Raw genomic sequence first — 16,301 nt, 5'->3', positions numbered from 1 at the left:
AACCCTGTATCTAAACAGACACGGAGAAGCTGCATTCAGCTTTTATGCTCCTTATATCTGGAACAAACTCCCAGAAAGCCTCAGATCAGCTGAAACACTCAGTTTATTTAAATCCAGGTTGAAGACTCACCTATTCTCAGCTGCATTTGAATAAAGCACCAAATCCACACTTTTAAGCTTAAATTTCAAAACTTACACTAACTACTGATCTTATCTATTTCTGATTTTATCTGTTTTGATTTTATATACTGTTTTGTTTGTTTGTTAAGCTTAAATTTCAAAACTTACATTAACTACTGATTTTATCTACTGTTCTGATTTTATCTGTTTTGATTTTATATACTGTTTTGTTTGTTTGTTTGTTTGTTAAGTGGGTTTAGAGCTCTGGGTAGCTCCCCAGCTGGGTCTAGACTGGGTCTAGAGAGTATTTTAAATTCAGGGAATTTAAAATAGAAAGTAGCTCGTCCACAGAAGGACTGGTAGCTCCCCTTACGATAAGGGTTCAGATCGCGCGAACAGGTGTGAAATGTGTGTGTTTAGTTAATTTGTTTGTTTGTTTTAATCAATTTTAAATCATGCTTTTTATTTGTTTTTGTTTCTAATGTCTCTGTAAAGCACTTTGAATCACCTTGTTGTTGAATTGTGCTATACAAATAAATTTGCCTTGCCTTGCCTTGCCTAAACCATGTGTCTGAAAGTACTATGAGGAAAAGCTGAGGGGCCTGGCTCTCATCTTCCTCTCAGATTATAAGAGTGAGAGTGTTCTTGCAAGAATTAACAAAAAGCTTTTCCATCAGTCTGACAGTGACGTAGTTCCTCCTGCAAAGTGCAGGATGCAATGAGCAGCAGCACTGTATACAGAAGTATTAGCCTAAGCTTATGCTAGCACAACCTCGCCCAGAGCAAGGAGGGCTAGAAGGGCCGCCAAACCACAGGCGTAGACCCTCCAAATATGTGGAATGATTAAAAAAGAAAATACATCAAATGCATGTTTTTAAACTGACAGTGTGTAAATTGCTAAGACTATAAACCTCTTTTTGAGGAACTTGCTCCTTGGTTGAACATTATGACCACAGGCCCTGTTCCTGCTGTGTAACTCCTCAAGTCTGAACACAAACTGTATTGAAATCACGTTTCAGCTGAACGTGTTCTGAATACAAATGTAGAGATGCAGATAAAGAAAAATAACAAAACTAATACCTACGTTTTGTGACAGAACAACAACTAAAGAGGTGCAGTTCTCATCAAGTGCAGCTGATGAACGGGCAGTGCGACGATGCGGTTCGAGGGCAGTTGCCTGCTTTGTCTAAGGCATAGGTGTCAAACTCTGGCCCGCGGGCCAAATTTGGCCCGCAGCCTAATTACATTTGGCCCGCGAAGCCATACCAAATTACTATTAGAGCTGGCCCACTGATATTATACAGCTAATATATATATTGTTTAGTATTAAGCTCGGCTTGTTCCATATTCAGTTTTTCAGCAAAACGTGTCCATAAGAAAAGATTCATTCTTATATCTGGAGGAATAAATATATTTCAATAAATATTAACGTTAGCCCGCGACTTTGTTCCAGTTTTGAATTTTGGCCCACTGTGTGTTTGAGTTTGACACCCCTGCTCTAATGTGTAGTCAACCAAGGATGGGATCCAAACATGTCTTTGTAAGGGAGGAAAACTTTGTGCGGCCTCCTTCTTGAAACTGCTTCATCCTGTGTTCACAGCGTGTTGCAGTTTACTCAGCAGTGTTATCCTGTAGTTACAAGGCCCTTTGATTGCATTTGAACACAATACTTACAATGTCAGGTCACAAGACATTTTAAATACTTTGCTGCCTTAAAATAAAACTTATAGAAAAAAGCAATGAACCTATTCTGGCATTTCATTCTAGAAAGGTTACATTTATGTATTTGCAGTTTCCTTCCCACAGTCTTTTCTTATGAACATGTATAATGTTCTTTTATTATGTGCATGTCTTTATTGTTGTATGTTTTCTCTGCACAGCTCTGTGTTGGACAAAAAGATGTCCACCTCAGACGGTTTGGAGCCATGGTGCGCTGTCCATGTCTTAACGGATCATTCTGAGTATTCGAACATTTTCATGGTTTTTATGGGGAACTTTTCATTTTGATAAATTACCACCCACTGCATTTCCATGGCATACAGCTCCATTCATTGTGCTGTACTATGGATGCATGCTACACTGGGATGCTAGTGTTTGTGGAGTGATGATGGGTTTCCTCAGGTGTAGCTTGTGGTTACTCATTCGTGACGGGACAGTCCGTCCTTTCAGGCAACAGGTTGCAGTTTGTTGCTGCAAAGGTTGTAACAGTGAAAGAAATCAACAATGCAGTTCTTTGTGTTCATTTTATTAAAAGGTTTTTTTTCTATTTATAATATACGACAAATAATCGGACATGTCTACTTTTATATTCATTATCAATCCTCGACAACTTTAAGTGTAGTACATTTAACACAAAAATGGTTGGTGCATGAAAAATTCATCTGTAGAGGCTGCAAGTAAAACTCAGGGATGCAGCTGTTTTGTTCCTGCAACATGTGGCTGCCTCTAAATCGTCGATATAACTGCTGTTCTTTAAGTGAATGCACATCTTACATTTAACATTTCAATACCTCAAGCTTAACATTTGCCATTTATGGACCAAAACGTGTGATATTTACAGAACAGTACCAGAGCAATGCAGGAAATGTGCTGGTATGACGAGTATTGTCAGGGCCGCGCAGGAGAGATCGTTTTGAAGTTTTGGTGCAGCCCTTGTCGTGGGAACAAGAACCACGTGTTTTTGGCACAGGTATCATCTTCCATCCTAGAGGGGAGTGCAGCTTTACATTTGAGCAATACGTAAACAACATCTTGTCTTTGTTTTTTGCATATGTGTGTTATGTGTCCCTCCCTTAGGAATGCCAAGCATACTGCTATTTCCTTCCCTCTGTTTGACAATGCCAGGAGGGACGACGTTTTACAAAAGGAGTGAGAGACAGAGGGAAACTCTCTAGATCACGAGGCGGCATCAGTAGTCGTAAGCTGCAAGAAAGAAACAGAAGGACGGTTATCCAACTCGCCGTCTGGCAGAGTCTACGAGGAAGAGGAGCATGCGATCCACTTCGTGAAGAGAGGTTCATATCCAGACGGGCATGCAATCACACCAAGGTGGTCTTACTTTCTATTGTGAGGATGCAGGTACTTGCTGCCGTGCCTCTGCTGTTCACGGCCTTGCACATGTACTCTCCCTCGTCCTCGGGGAAGGTCTCCGGCAGGTAGAGGCAGTATGTCTCTCCTCTCTCTATGTACTGATAGTCCTCACAATCTTGAAGCACCTCTCCCTCAAACCACCAGGTCACCTCTGGCTTTGGTTCCCCGGTGATCTTTACGGTGAACCGAACTGGCTCAGAATCTACCACCGACTGGTTTTTGAGGGGCTTTTTAAACCACGGGGCCCCTGACCTGGCGTGATCCTCCTCATCTTCGTAAGCCGCAGAGCCGTTAATGATGCTGCCCTCGTCCTCCACGTCGTCATCCTTCTGCAAACAGAGGACAAAACAATCACAAAAAGTTGTTCGTTTGTTATCTCGGTGCAGTTTGTCATGAAAATGGAAGATTTACTTTTTGGAGCGCGGCATCAATCTCCTGCTGCTCAAACTGCATCCTCTGCAGTTTCTGCTCCTCTATCCTCCTCCGTTCCTCCTCCTCTCTTGCTTTGGCCATCTGCTCAAAGCGGGCTCGCATGTCCACTTTCTGTTTGAACGGTGACTCTTCGGCCCTCGCTGGAGTCGTTTCCTGGTCCTCATCCTCCGGAAAAAACAAAAACTTGTAATACATGCTGCCGAGATCATCTTCCATTGATATGAAAAAAAACCACATGTGCTATAAAGTGCTCTTACCTCCTGGAACCGCTCAGCTTCTCTCTCCTTAATTTCATCATCGATGGCCTTCCTCTTGGCTCTCTCCGTCTCGATCTTCTTCTGAATCTCCTCCTCAGTCAGCTGCTTGATCTTCTCAAACTTGGACTTGAGGCTTTTGGCCTGAATGGAGCCGGTTCTCTTGAGCTTAGTGAGCTCTTCGTACTCTTTGCTTACAACATCCGAGCTTTCATTTATTTCTTCCTGTAACGATATGTGGAACACAACTTTAAACATTTAGTCACATTTTTCTGTAAAACACGCTGTCGACTCGACTGGCTGCTGTCTGATATTTTCAGCTGTTCGAGACTGACCTCGCCCATCTCTTGTCTGAGTTGTTCGAATTCCTGCTTCTCTTGCTCCATTTTCTTTTTGCGCTCCTCTGCCTTGCGTCTCCTCTCAGCTTCCTCCTTCTCTTTCAGCAGCTCTTCAAAGTTGATCTCCAGTTTCCTGGGGTGCAGGGCTTCCTGAGACTCGCTCTTTACCATCCCTTCGTCCTCATCTAGTACCTAAACACACAAGCACCCACAAAAGTGTTTCAGTATTTTAATGTTTAATGAAATCCTGCAGCAGTAACATCTTCAATTTGCAAAAGCAAGTGCAAATCTAAAGCATTACAAACATTAGATAAACAGCTGCATGCAAAAAAAACAAGATGCATCGTCTGGAGGCCACTGTGTCCTTGTATGTGTAGGGAACACATTGATAATAAGACTCTTGGAGTAAAAATAATTTATACTATATCTGAAACTGAAAATCTCTTACTGTTTCATCTCCAAATGCAGACTTTTCCTGATCCAGACCAGGGCTCTTGAAGAAATAATTGAGACAAGGAAACAGCAGTGCAGTTGTAGCCCATCATTACTGATGTGCAGCATGAATCTATTACAGGCAACACTTCTGCAGGGTCACTTAAAGAAGGTGTTGGCTTAATCCACTGATGCTGAATGAAACTGTGTTTGATTGTTTTACAAATATCGTAAAACTGCTTTTCATGCATGTTTTCCTGCTCTGTAACAAGAGAGCTGAGCAGCAAAGCAGCAGCAAATCAACTTGAGGCTTTAACAGCACAAAAAAGCAGTAACACATTAGTGATCAGTCCAATACATGCAGACTGTGCAACGCTTTTGTCACCAAGTGATGGACGTTTACCATGCTCTTGCGGGCCTCAGCAAACAGCCTCTTTTCCTCCTCCAGTCTCCTCTTAGCCTCCTCCTCTGCCCTTTTCTGCTCTTCCTCTCTCCTCTGGCGTTCCAGCTCCTCAAAGCTGACACATATCTTCCCAGGCTCGCTGCCCTCCAGGTTCAGCAAGGCCATCAGCACCTCGTCATCCTCGTCTACAAGCTGAGTGAAAACCCAACGGTGCAAAGACCACATTAATGTCTGCCTGGTTTTAAAAAGCAGTTGATCTCACCGCCTGTACACACAGTAAAGGCAGCTCTGCACAGAAAGCTCGATAATTATCCAGACTAGTTTGTTTCACTAACCAGGCCAACCAGCTGCTGACTAGAGTGTAACGTTCAGTTGGCAGATGATCGCTTCCTCACGCACAAAAGTTCAATCTACACTTTTAAGGCAAACAAATTCATTGATATGATCAACAGATATGTATCCACTCTGAGAGAAAGGTTTTGTATTAAATGCAGATTTAATATTGACCATGCTTTTCCTGGCTTCAGCAAAAGCTCTTCTCTCCTCCTCCATCCGTCTCTTGGCCTCTTCCTCTGCTTTCTTGCGCTCTTCCTCTACCCTTTGTCTCTCCAGCTCTTCAAAGCTCAGTCTCAGTTTTCCTGGGCGAAACTCCTCCTTGTCTTCCTGTCCTGTGCTTTCCTCGTCTTCTTCCTGATGGGACACAAACATATCGCAAACGTGATTAGGCCATCTTCACAACACAAAAGTGATTTGGAAGCGCAAACACAAATCCCCTAAAGTTGTTTTTATGAGATGTTAATCCCAGGAGGACTTCTGAAATATTTTCACATGGCTCGTGATTTATATCTTGCTTGAAGTAACTGTACACTGGAAGATGCTGGCAGTCAGAAGGAAGGTTGTTATATCCGTCTGTAGATATGTATGTGTGGTTTCTCTGGTAACGCCCTAAGCTTGAGGGCGGTACCAGAGGAGGGTTGCAAAGCGACATGCAGATGTACAGCAACTATGGGAATGCTAAAGCTGCTGAAGCGCACTTGTTGCCTTCATGAGATCTGCCAGTGAATCGCACATGTACAAAAGCTATGCTTGCTGTTTTGCAGTCATGTGTACCATTCCCAGCCTGGCCTCCTCAAAAGCTTTCTTCTCCTCTAGCAGGCGGCGTTTGGCTTCCTCCTCCGCTTGCTTCCTCCTCTGCTCCTGCCTTTCTTTCTCCAGCTCCTCAAAGGTCAGTTTCAGCTTTCCAGGAGTGACTTGAACCTTATCGGAAGCTTTCTCCTCTTCATCCTAAAGCAAAAGAAAGCAAGAAAGCAGACCTGTGGCTGTAAAACACAATATCTCCTGTTAACACTGCGTTCACATTGACATCTTCATTTACCTGTTGATTAACTGAGCGTCTCTTCACTTCCCGGAAGGAGCGCTTGTTTTCGTCGTAGCGTCTTTTTTTCTCCTCTTCTGCCTTCCTTTTTAGCTCCTCCTCTCGATTCTTCTCCATGTCTTCAAAATTCACTTTGATTTTGCCGGGAGGTCGTGACGGCTTCGCCGGGACCACACGCACCAGGATTGTGTCATCTCCTTCCTAAAAAGTTAAAACAGCCGATAATCACGGTCTAGAGAATTCACAACAACAATATCATCACAGTTTATATTAAAGCAAATGTGACGAGTCAGATATGATATTATTATTACTATTATGTGTGTTGTCTGCAGCACTGAGAGAGCAAACCTCCCACGTTCACTGGGACTGTGTGTGGGTAGGGAGCGACTCTGCAGTTCGCAGTAGGTCAGTGTACGGGTGTCAGTCTAAGATAGCAGCAGTCGCAGCAGGGAAGGCTCGAGCTAATTCTGTCTGTGGGAGGTGTGGGAAACAGCTGCCAGTCATCTGCTGTCTACACCTGGCAGCTCTGTTCCAGCTGTTTCCAGATCAGTGCATTCCTATATGTGAACAGGCTCTTTTTAATGGTGTGATCTGAAGCGTCATTGTCTTATGTGGTCAACGAGGCACAAAGGAAACGGTTAAAGCAGCAGTCAGGGGTCAGAGTAGCTTTTTAGACACGCTTTGAAGAAACTGATTTGACTTCATGATCTGATCTTTACCATAATCAGGGTCCCAGATACACGTAATTGTGTAACGTAACGTACAAAGTACAATGGAATCTGTTCACTGGTACAGATTCAGCGAGATATTTGAATAAGCAAAAGTTATTGTTTCAAGTTTGAGGAGAAAACATCTTTTGGGTTTGTTTTTTTCCGATTGTGTTTCAGTGAAAGCAACAGTGTTACGCTCCTGCTCTTTCAGGCTCAGTGTTATTAGTGATGACTAAGGCAGAGCTTTGCAGCCACATTCAAAGTTTCACACTGAACAGGATCCATAGAAAAGTCCCATTTTCAGACAGCATTGTGAACCTTATTGCTTTGCTACAGCAGCAGAATCAGGTCAAAGAAGTAGTGCACTGCTGCTTGTAATTGCCTATTTGGCACGAGATCACTGACGTAACCATTTCCAAGAACTGCACCGTCTCAATGTATAAGAAGCCTGAAAGTGGACTAATTGGAAATCTCCGTCTGATTTAGCTTGAATCGTTTTCCTGCATAGTGAGGTTAAATGTGTGCCAGCAGTTCACAGACTGGTCATGTTAGCAATGCTACTGGTGGATTCAGACCTACATCCAGTCTGTGCCAACTCTTTGGACCTCAAATGCCCATTACAACTCATCCGAGAGGCAGCTGAGGATTAACCATTACAGTGGTAACCACACTGGTTCATCGCAGCCTCTCAAACACCAAAACACACTTTGTTTTTGCTTGAGCCCAGGTTCACTGACCTCAGCGGCTTTTTGAGCCAGTTCTTTCTGGATTTTGGCTTTCTCCAGCTTATCCTGGGCCTCCCTCTTCTTCCTCTCTTCCTCCATCCTCTTCCTCTCCTCCTCCTGTCTTTGTTTTTCCATTTCTGCAAACTTCCCCTTCACGCTACCTGAGGATTTCACAAAGCGAGACACAAGCCTTAAGCCTCGTCTTCCTCCTGGATAGTCATCGCTCATTACCATCCCTTACCTTTGATTTTGGGGACGTAAGATTTTTCCACCTTCGCTGGCTTCACCTCCTCTTCCTCATCACTGGAAGCAAGCAGTTCTTTTATCTGTGATCGAGCAGATAGAAAGTGTGACGAGGTGAGGTTACGGTTTAGCTGGGATCATCTCCTTTGCCACTCAGGAGCCATGCTGGTCCCAGCAAGAACACGAGCCTAATCCCTGCTAATAGCAGGGTCATGTGGCTTGCAGCAGGCCTCTGATTGGCCCGTCGTGTTGTTGAACAGATAGGGGATGAGTGCAGGTGTCCGAGCCTGGCCAGCTACGGCACAGCAGTACACAGGAAGGGCGTTTTGTCTGAGTGCCTGATAATCACACAACACCGTATCACTGCCTGTATTTCACTGCAGTCGAGTAGGAAGAAAAGCTGAACCCTGGAATTCTTGATCTCTGACCTTCTCAGTGGGACTGATGTCTGCTTTTTTCTAATGGATTAATGACGTTTTGGTGATATATTAAATCAATTTAAAGCAATTTACCATCGTGGACTAATCTGATTAGTTGATCACTGGATTCAGACGTTTCGGGCATCGTTCATGCTGCTTCACTATCACGTGACCCGCTGGATATTTGACATATGGTGAATTCTGAATTTAAAGTAGTGGTGAGAAAGTTGTTCAGTGCATATTAATATGGTTAAAGATGGCTTTTTACAAAAGGTCACTTTAACAACAAGCACAGGCCAGTTTGACTGAACATGGGCTCATATCTACAACGTTTAGCAGGTTAATACATGAGATGTGACAGATGTGACAGATGTGTCGGTGCAGTGTAAAAATCGAGTTCTCTCACAAACCGCAGTCTCTGTCACGGCGCCATGCCTCATCATGCCATGCAGATCACAGTGGGAGGTTAGTGGGGTTATCAGCCTTTGACCTGCTGCTTCCTGCGATGCCACTCTCTCTCCTTGATGTATTGCTCCTTCCTCTTCTGCTGCTCCTCCCTGTTCCTCTGCCTGCTGCGCTCCTCCCTGGCCTTCTGCATGGACTCAAATTTGCTCGTCACGTTCTCCTTGTCTTTGTTGAGCTTTGGCACGTAGCTTCTTGCCACCAGCTTTCTGGATCTGAGGAGTTTCTGTGGTTTAACAGTCGAAAAAATGATGAGTTCGTTGATGTAACTGTGGGAAAAAATGGTACCAGAAATGTAAAGATGCGGCCAGTGTTTTCCATCTCACCTCTTTTTTGAATGCCACATCAGAAATGTTCTGGTCTTCATTTGTTTCAGGCTCTTCCTCCTCCTCGTCCTCCTCCTTCTGTGAAACACCATTAACATCTCCCGAGCTCTCGTTTCGCCCTTTCTTTTCTTTGTGCTCCAAGCCGTTCACGTGTGTCTTGTCGGTCTCATTGCTCGCCGTTTCATTCCTGCCACGAGGTTTCTGATCTTCTGTGGATGCTCTCTCACCTCTACCCTCGACGTCATTGGCTGTCACATCGCTTTCTTTATCTTCCACGTCGTGGGCATCTACAGCTGCCACCTCAGTCATGTTTGTACCACAGTGACAGGCCGACAAACACACTCTGTTTAAAGTTCTTCACCTGCAAAGCACACAAGTCACGGTTCAAACACTGATGACCAGCCAACCTTGCTTTTTTATTCCACCAAACGTGTTTTTAAGAATCTGCTGTTAAACACACAAAGACACAACTCACTCATCACAGCAGAATAAAAGCTTAAAACTAAACTGACAGATACATGCTGAGTTTGTTAACCTTTGCCATGTAGTGCCGCACATAAGTGCTCCCTTTGGCCGACAACATGGCAGACTACATTAATTTTACATGATTAAAATCCTAATTTTAAAGTTTTTTTTTTATTAATCTGTGTTTTGAATCAATCATTTTAATGCCATTTCTATCTTTGCCTAATTTGATTTTCCATCCTTTAGCTGAATATCAGCGTAGCACTTTACTGTCGTTTTGCTACATTTCACAGTTACTGTCTGTCTGCACTGTCACATTTTTACCACTGCAAACAGAGCTGTTACTCAGTATCTGGAGAAAGAGTGCAATGGAAGCTTGCCGGCCCCTATTTATAGCCCACTTGTGGCTCTAGGGCATGTGATCGTGACTATTTCTGATGACTGATAGGCAGTTGGACACAGCTCGAGCTGGCACCCACATGTCGCCCCACAGACCCTCGACAAAATGGCCAAACTGAGAGCAGGACAACTGGATGAATGAGAGCTGTTTGGACTGTTAGTCACCCCACACTAAAACTGTTGCTGTGTATCAGCGTCCCCAAATACCTTTCAGACTCAGATATGAAGATCTCACTGTGACCCGGCACAGCTAATCAGAAGCTCTGCCATTGAACCAACAGTCGACGCACTGAGGCGGATCACTGTAGGCCTCACAGGTGGGTTCAGCCCGACTTCAGAAGTATTCGAAGCACTTTTACATTATAGCAGAGAGTGGCTAATTGAAGCAATTATAGTTATCAATTTTAGGCCTACAACACACTGCTGGAGCCAGGGTAGGTTGTAGCTTGATTTAGGGACGGCTGATTTGATTTTCCACCCTCGTTTTAAGAGGTGAATGCCAAAGTCAGACAGTGACAGTGTTTGTTGCCCTTTGTGGATCTTCACGCCATATTCTGACTGTTTAAATTCCAATTTAGAGGGATTTTGAAAGAAATCCATTATAACTCTATTGCTGCTGATAAATAAAAAGAACCTGCTTTGTAATAAATACTCTCAATATTTAAACAAACGCTAGTGTGATTTCTGTGCACAGCTGGCAAAATCATGCCATAAAAGCCTGATTCTAACCTCAGTCACGTTTAAAACTATTATTAAGCAGTGAAGCTAGAGCGACACCAATGAGCATGGCTAAACCCGCAGTAACCAAAGAGCTGGTTAATCCTAATTCAGGGTGTAGGTAAATAATCTAAAACCACACACTTTGGTCTTTTCCAATCCCCCTCGTGCTACAGAATTATGAAACCAGACTTTACCTCTTCAGTGCTTTCGTCCTCCTGCTTTGATTGATTTTCTTTCTTATTCCTCTGGGAAGCCACAAAACCTAAAGTGAGACCAAGCGGAACAATGCGAGGAGCGACCGCTTCCACCCACTCGACTGGCTTCTGGTTGCTGGTTGCCTGTTGGTGAGCAGTTTCCTTAAAAGTACCGTTACTTTCTACCGGACACTGCATTCCGCGCGCGCCTGCTGCAGGTTCAGCTGTTCAGCCCCGCACGCGCTCCCACACACATGCACGCGCACCGGCGCACGGCCCTATCCCGGTCATTTATTCACAGCTCGAAGCCTTTGTTTTTAATAAAATAAATACAGTAATTGTTTTGGAGGATTTCTGGCTGCAGACTCAGCGTTACTTTTGTCAGATTATTATTTATGTATTTATGAAAAGATCGTTACAAAAGTGTAATTAGCGAGCTAATTATTGCTGATTTTATACCAATGACAACAGATGGATAGGTTATCATTTTTGGTTTTTATTAATTTGTCTGATTAACGTTTTTGTTTTGTTTTTAGAATGAACAAAATGAGCATCATCATCATCATCATCATCATCATCATCATCATCATCATCATCATCATCGTTGTTGTTGTTAACCAAGGACGCACTGCTGAGATAAGAGCAGCTCGTTTGGACTGTTTGGTAGAACTGGAGTCTAAATGCAGACAGATTATAATTATCTGCTCGTTATCCAGTTCAGCGCAGATTCAGGACTTATCAGTTCAGAGGGACAGCAGCTTGCCCTTTCCTTTTTTCTAAAATGACCTAGATGTTGCTGTCAGTATGCTATGCAGTGACAGTTGGTGCTGACATTGTTGTGCCAACACAAATCCAGTTGTTCAGTGTGTCACATGCGCTCAGGAACCAGGCATCTGTTTAACTTATCTTAAGTCAAATAACTGAATAACAGCTCCACGGTAGTGCTGATAAGCCTTCTTCTTTAAACTGAGGTGACAAAGTGTTTCTCTCACTGTAGATGGATGTAAATAGAAACCTGGCTGCAGACAGCCCGCTCTAATGCCCCCATGCACAGCTGCTGACTCACTGACCACACAGGCATCCGGCAGAAAGTGCACAAAGTTAAGTCCCCATTCAAGCACTCCAGGGCCCGTATCCCTAAGGATTCTGAGAATCCTCTCAGAGAGCTCCTAACTTAACCTAAAAATTCCTTGCCAGGAGTTTTAGCTTAGAAGTGATTCCAGAACATTTTCAGTGAACTCTGAGCAAGGAATGGATGGAAAATCCTATCTTAGTGAGGAGGTGTGGTTGACCCCGTTGCTAGGTATGAGTCATCATTTCAAAAGCCGTGATTGGTTGATCCTACAAGTTTGATGGAAATGAGCTTTTGGTGATAATGAGCAAAGGATGTACCCTCAAATCAATAAACATAATTATACACTCTAATCTTATGCTGACTGTAATTGTAAATAATATTTCACATTCAAGAAAATATCTGGAAAATGAATAGTAAGCTGTAGGGGTTATAGCCATTAGAATCTAAAATATGTGAAAACTTAAACTCATTACACCCTGTTCAAATAATGATTCGTGTCTTATTTGCTCATATTAATATCCTAGCTGACATATTTTGTACTTTCACTCCCATATGGACCCCGTTGAAAACAAGATGGCCTATCTCAAGAGGCTGTCCTTAATGAAGTAGAAATCACAACGTTACAAGTCCAGTGTGGTCTTAACGAGGGTAACACGGCTCAGCTTTTAGCAATGTCTGTGATTGCAGACCCAAGTCATCACTGCTGCATTGTTGCATTTTCCCGGTTGCCAAATACCTCGGGGTTGTGATTACTTTCGTCTCCGGTGTAATAGCGTTGTAGCGTCGAGTTGGTGAAGTAATTGCATCTCTAAGGAGATCCACCACAAACATGATTCCTGCACGATCCAATCTGTAGCGTCTCAATAATTCCCTGTCATCCAGTGTTTGCAGGACATCTCTCCTGCCTCTTCTGTTGGCCATTTTGTGCAGCTGCTTAGGGGAACTCCTAAGCCACTAAAAGTCCTCTTCCCTGCTCTTAGCAGATCTTGCCTTAGGAGCCCTTTTAAGCGTTAGGAATCTTGAGGAATAGCTTTTATATTAACTGGGATTGTCGTGTCACTTTTAGGGGAAATTCTAAGAAAACGTCATGACTCTGAGAATTTTCTTAGAATTTGGCCGCTAGGAGCCACTTTTTGCACAAAGATTCTTTAGGGATACGGGCCCAGGAATGTTGCAGACAGTTTTTGAGAGGCTGCGCACAAAAGGCTCTGCTGATCATGCTGCTCATTTGTCAAAGCTTTGGTCATATCTACTTTTTGGACATGCCAAAAATGTAGGAAAGCTTCATGATTCTAGCAATTACACTGTGACTATGTGAGAGGTGTTGATATTTTGGACCCCCCCCTCCCAAACTGAAGAGCTAAAACTCGGGCTAGTGTTGCACTTCTAAGTGAAACATGAGAGTCACAGTGCCTCTGGAAAAGAAAGAAAGCTCGAGGAGTCCTTTGAGGAAACAACATTAAGACTAAGCTGTTGTGTTAACTCGTTCGGTGCACACAATTCATCAAAAGTGCACAGTGTAGATAATAAACACAGAGAGTTTGCCAAGGTCACTACACGTCTTCAAGCAGGCATCGAACTTTGGATTGTTGTATCTGCGTCTCGACTTTGACTGATGTTTGCATTTGAATGATCACATGAACTTCCTGCCCAGATTAAAGCATTAGCTGGTCAGGGGTACTGTTCAGTGAGCTCTCGGGGCACTGGGGTCGTGGTCCTCCTCTGTTTCCGAGTCCGGTGGGGTATTAGGGACAACAAGGGGACTGCTTTAAATAGCACCACAGCTGTGGAAACTAATCAGCACTGCAAGGACAGCTAACCTGAGTCAGACTGGGCCTTAGCATCAGCTGCTGCAGCACAACAACTCAGACTCCCCTGTGGATATTTCATGGTGGTACAGCCCGCGCCCCCACGCTGAAACCCCTGTAAAGTGGCTCACCGGGTCAAAACTGCGCCATGTGCTGCTGAATGGACACACCTGTCCACACCTCTAGCAAAGGTACACATAACTTATGAGCAAATTTCAAACCACATAACCAAGCAGTCAATAGAAAAGGCCGGCGCTACGTGACACGCTCATGAGCTCAGCAAAAGGAAAAAAACTCATCAAATCTTTTATGTCTCTTTTCATTTAAGTCACTTATAAACAGGCTGATTCACACAAGCAGGACTTGGACCAGTTAAAACACATTTCAGCGACCCTCTGATTCTTCCATCCACGCCTCATATAAAATATATTCCTGACACTTGGTCATGATGAAGCTCAGCCATGTCGGACTGTGAAGCAATCCTTCCTCCTGAGCAGACAGGCCAGTCCAGTGGCATGCAATCATGATACAAAGTTGTGCTTTGGAAACAGTTAAAAGGCAAATGGAAAGTAACAAAGTGTGATCATGAGCAACAGCCTGCTCGGGCCCAGAGCAGTACTAATCTGCAGGTTGAGCTGGATGATTGCATTTTTAGAAGAAATTGCTGTGTTCTGGCCAGACTTGGCAATGCACTGTAGGACATGAACTCTGTGATGCCTCTGCCTTTTCTCCAGCCTACATAGTTAAATGTAATCAAATTAGGTGATCCGGAAAGAACAGAACAACCCTTCATCAGCTGAGACATGAACAGATGTTTGTGCTGTTTTCAGAAGAACAAGCAGACTGTTGTTCAGCTCGTGCCCCCGTGTGTCTAAATCAAAATAATCAGAATGAATGCTTGTTAGCATCCGTGTTTGTTTTGTTGTTGTTGTTTTTAACAGTTTCTCTCTTGAACTACATTATAACTAATTTGGGTTAATGTTACATACAAACATGAGATCAATGTGGTTTTATTTGGCTCTTCTGTGTTAAAGTAGGGACTTAGAACATTTCCGTAATAATGATTCAAAACAGCCCAAAGTTAAAATATTCCAGTTATCTGATAACAGGCACTGGCTTCCACTCTGCACCACTGGCTTGGTGACAGCCCTCCGAGGGACGGTTATTATGGTACTACCCATGACTGGACACAATATTAACAAGGGCAGATTTATATGTAATCGTGCATCAGTCAGCAGCTGGTCTCATGGCCCGGGGCTTGTGTACATTTATTACCTGAAATCATGAGGAAAGCTGGTTTATCCTCCTGTGCTGTTAAACAAATTAAACCTTGTGTACATTTTTCTTTTCCGGACCTTCATCGAGGCGCCTTCCTGTCAGCGTGGATGCAGAATATGAGCGTCTCTCACTGCCCCCTAGTGGAAACAAAGGGAAAATACCTGTAACAGTCCTGACCGTAAAATGAAAGGCAAGAAATATATCATGTGAGCTGGTGACTAATTATAAATATTCATTATTCTGCACTTGATGTCTTTATGCTTCAGTTTAAAGGTTGTTCAACGACCTGAGCAAACTAAGAAACTCATTATGATGTGTTGACCTGAAGCCCCTTCATTAAAAGCCTGTGTGTATGTGTTTGCATTGATGTCGTCGGTTTGTGTCACTGTGGCTGAACCAGTTATTAAGTAACAAAACACGTTACTTCACTTTAGAATCAGAGCCTTTCAGTCTCACTGAAATGTGAAATTAAGTGATTTTATGGAGAGAACATTAAGATTTTCTTTGACTGTTGCTGAATTTTGGGTTTTTTTGTTACTTTATTTGAGCTTTGAATACTAACACCCTTGTTTCTTTTATTTCCATGATGTTGTGAAACATGTGTCTACAGGTGTGTTTATGCTTTATTGGTAGTGCTGTAAGAAAGTCAAACATTAATCATAAACAGTGGATTTCAGACTGTGGGCTGGGCGCTGCTGGGCACAGAGCCAGTGGACGTGTGGGTGTGGACTAGTGGAAATATCGATTGAAAATAAGTTAAATGAATGTGATGTTTGTTGTCATAAAATGATGACAAATATATGTTTGTGTGTGTGCGTGTGTGTGATTTTTGTAGAAAAAAGTACAATTTTCTTATACCCCACCTACCTTTATTTCACTAAAATGTGACATCTGACATGTTTTCAGCTTCCAGAGTTAAAGTATCTTCTTCTTTTGGGTTCCAACACATCAACCCTCTGCCTGCTCTGCTTCAGTACATCCATGAATCTTCTCTGTGGTCTTTCTCTTTTCCTGCTGCCTGGCAGCTCCATAT

General features: G+C 43.3%; 1 protein-coding gene across 3 annotated transcripts; it reads right to left on the bottom strand.

Moving 5' to 3' along the window:
• Nucleotides 1-2,344: 2,344 nt before the first annotated feature.
• On the bottom strand, nt 2,345-11,270 carry nexn (nexilin (F actin binding protein)). Of its 3 annotated transcripts, XM_085448557.1 has the most exons (15): nt 11,108-11,269; nt 9,330-9,690; nt 9,032-9,229; nt 8,121-8,205; nt 7,892-8,040; nt 6,445-6,645; nt 6,180-6,353; nt 5,577-5,759; nt 5,070-5,261; nt 4,683-4,727; nt 4,232-4,426; nt 3,900-4,121; nt 3,622-3,807; nt 3,179-3,539; nt 2,345-3,042 (listed from the first exon to the last, which is right to left on the bottom strand). In XM_085448557.1, exons 2-15 carry the CDS (start codon nt 9,636-9,638, stop codon nt 3,029-3,031), a joined length of 2,514 nt encoding a protein of 837 aa, XP_085304683.1. In that variant the 5' UTR covers nt 9,639-9,690; nt 11,108-11,269; the 3' UTR covers nt 2,345-3,028. The 3 variants fall into 3 exon arrangements, with proteins under 3 accessions (XP_085304683.1, XP_085304682.1, XP_085304684.1); XM_085448556.1 differs by lacking the exon at nt 2,345-3,042 and having other exon boundaries at nt 3,049-3,539; nt 11,108-11,270; XM_085448558.1 differs by lacking the exons at nt 2,345-3,042; nt 4,683-4,727 and having other exon boundaries at nt 3,049-3,539.
• Nucleotides 11,271-16,301: the final 5,031 nt, after the last annotated feature.

The sequence above is a fragment of the Copadichromis virginalis genome, linkage group LG23 (genome assembly GCF_057382275.1).
Source record: "Copadichromis virginalis isolate Kocher_CV1m ecotype Utaka linkage group LG23, C_Virginalis_male_GT1.1, whole genome shotgun sequence".
Lineage (NCBI taxonomy): Eukaryota > Metazoa > Chordata > Actinopteri > Cichliformes > Cichlidae > Copadichromis > Copadichromis virginalis.
Note: the sequence above shows the minus strand (reverse complement) of the source record. Positions and strands in the feature narration are given on the sequence as shown.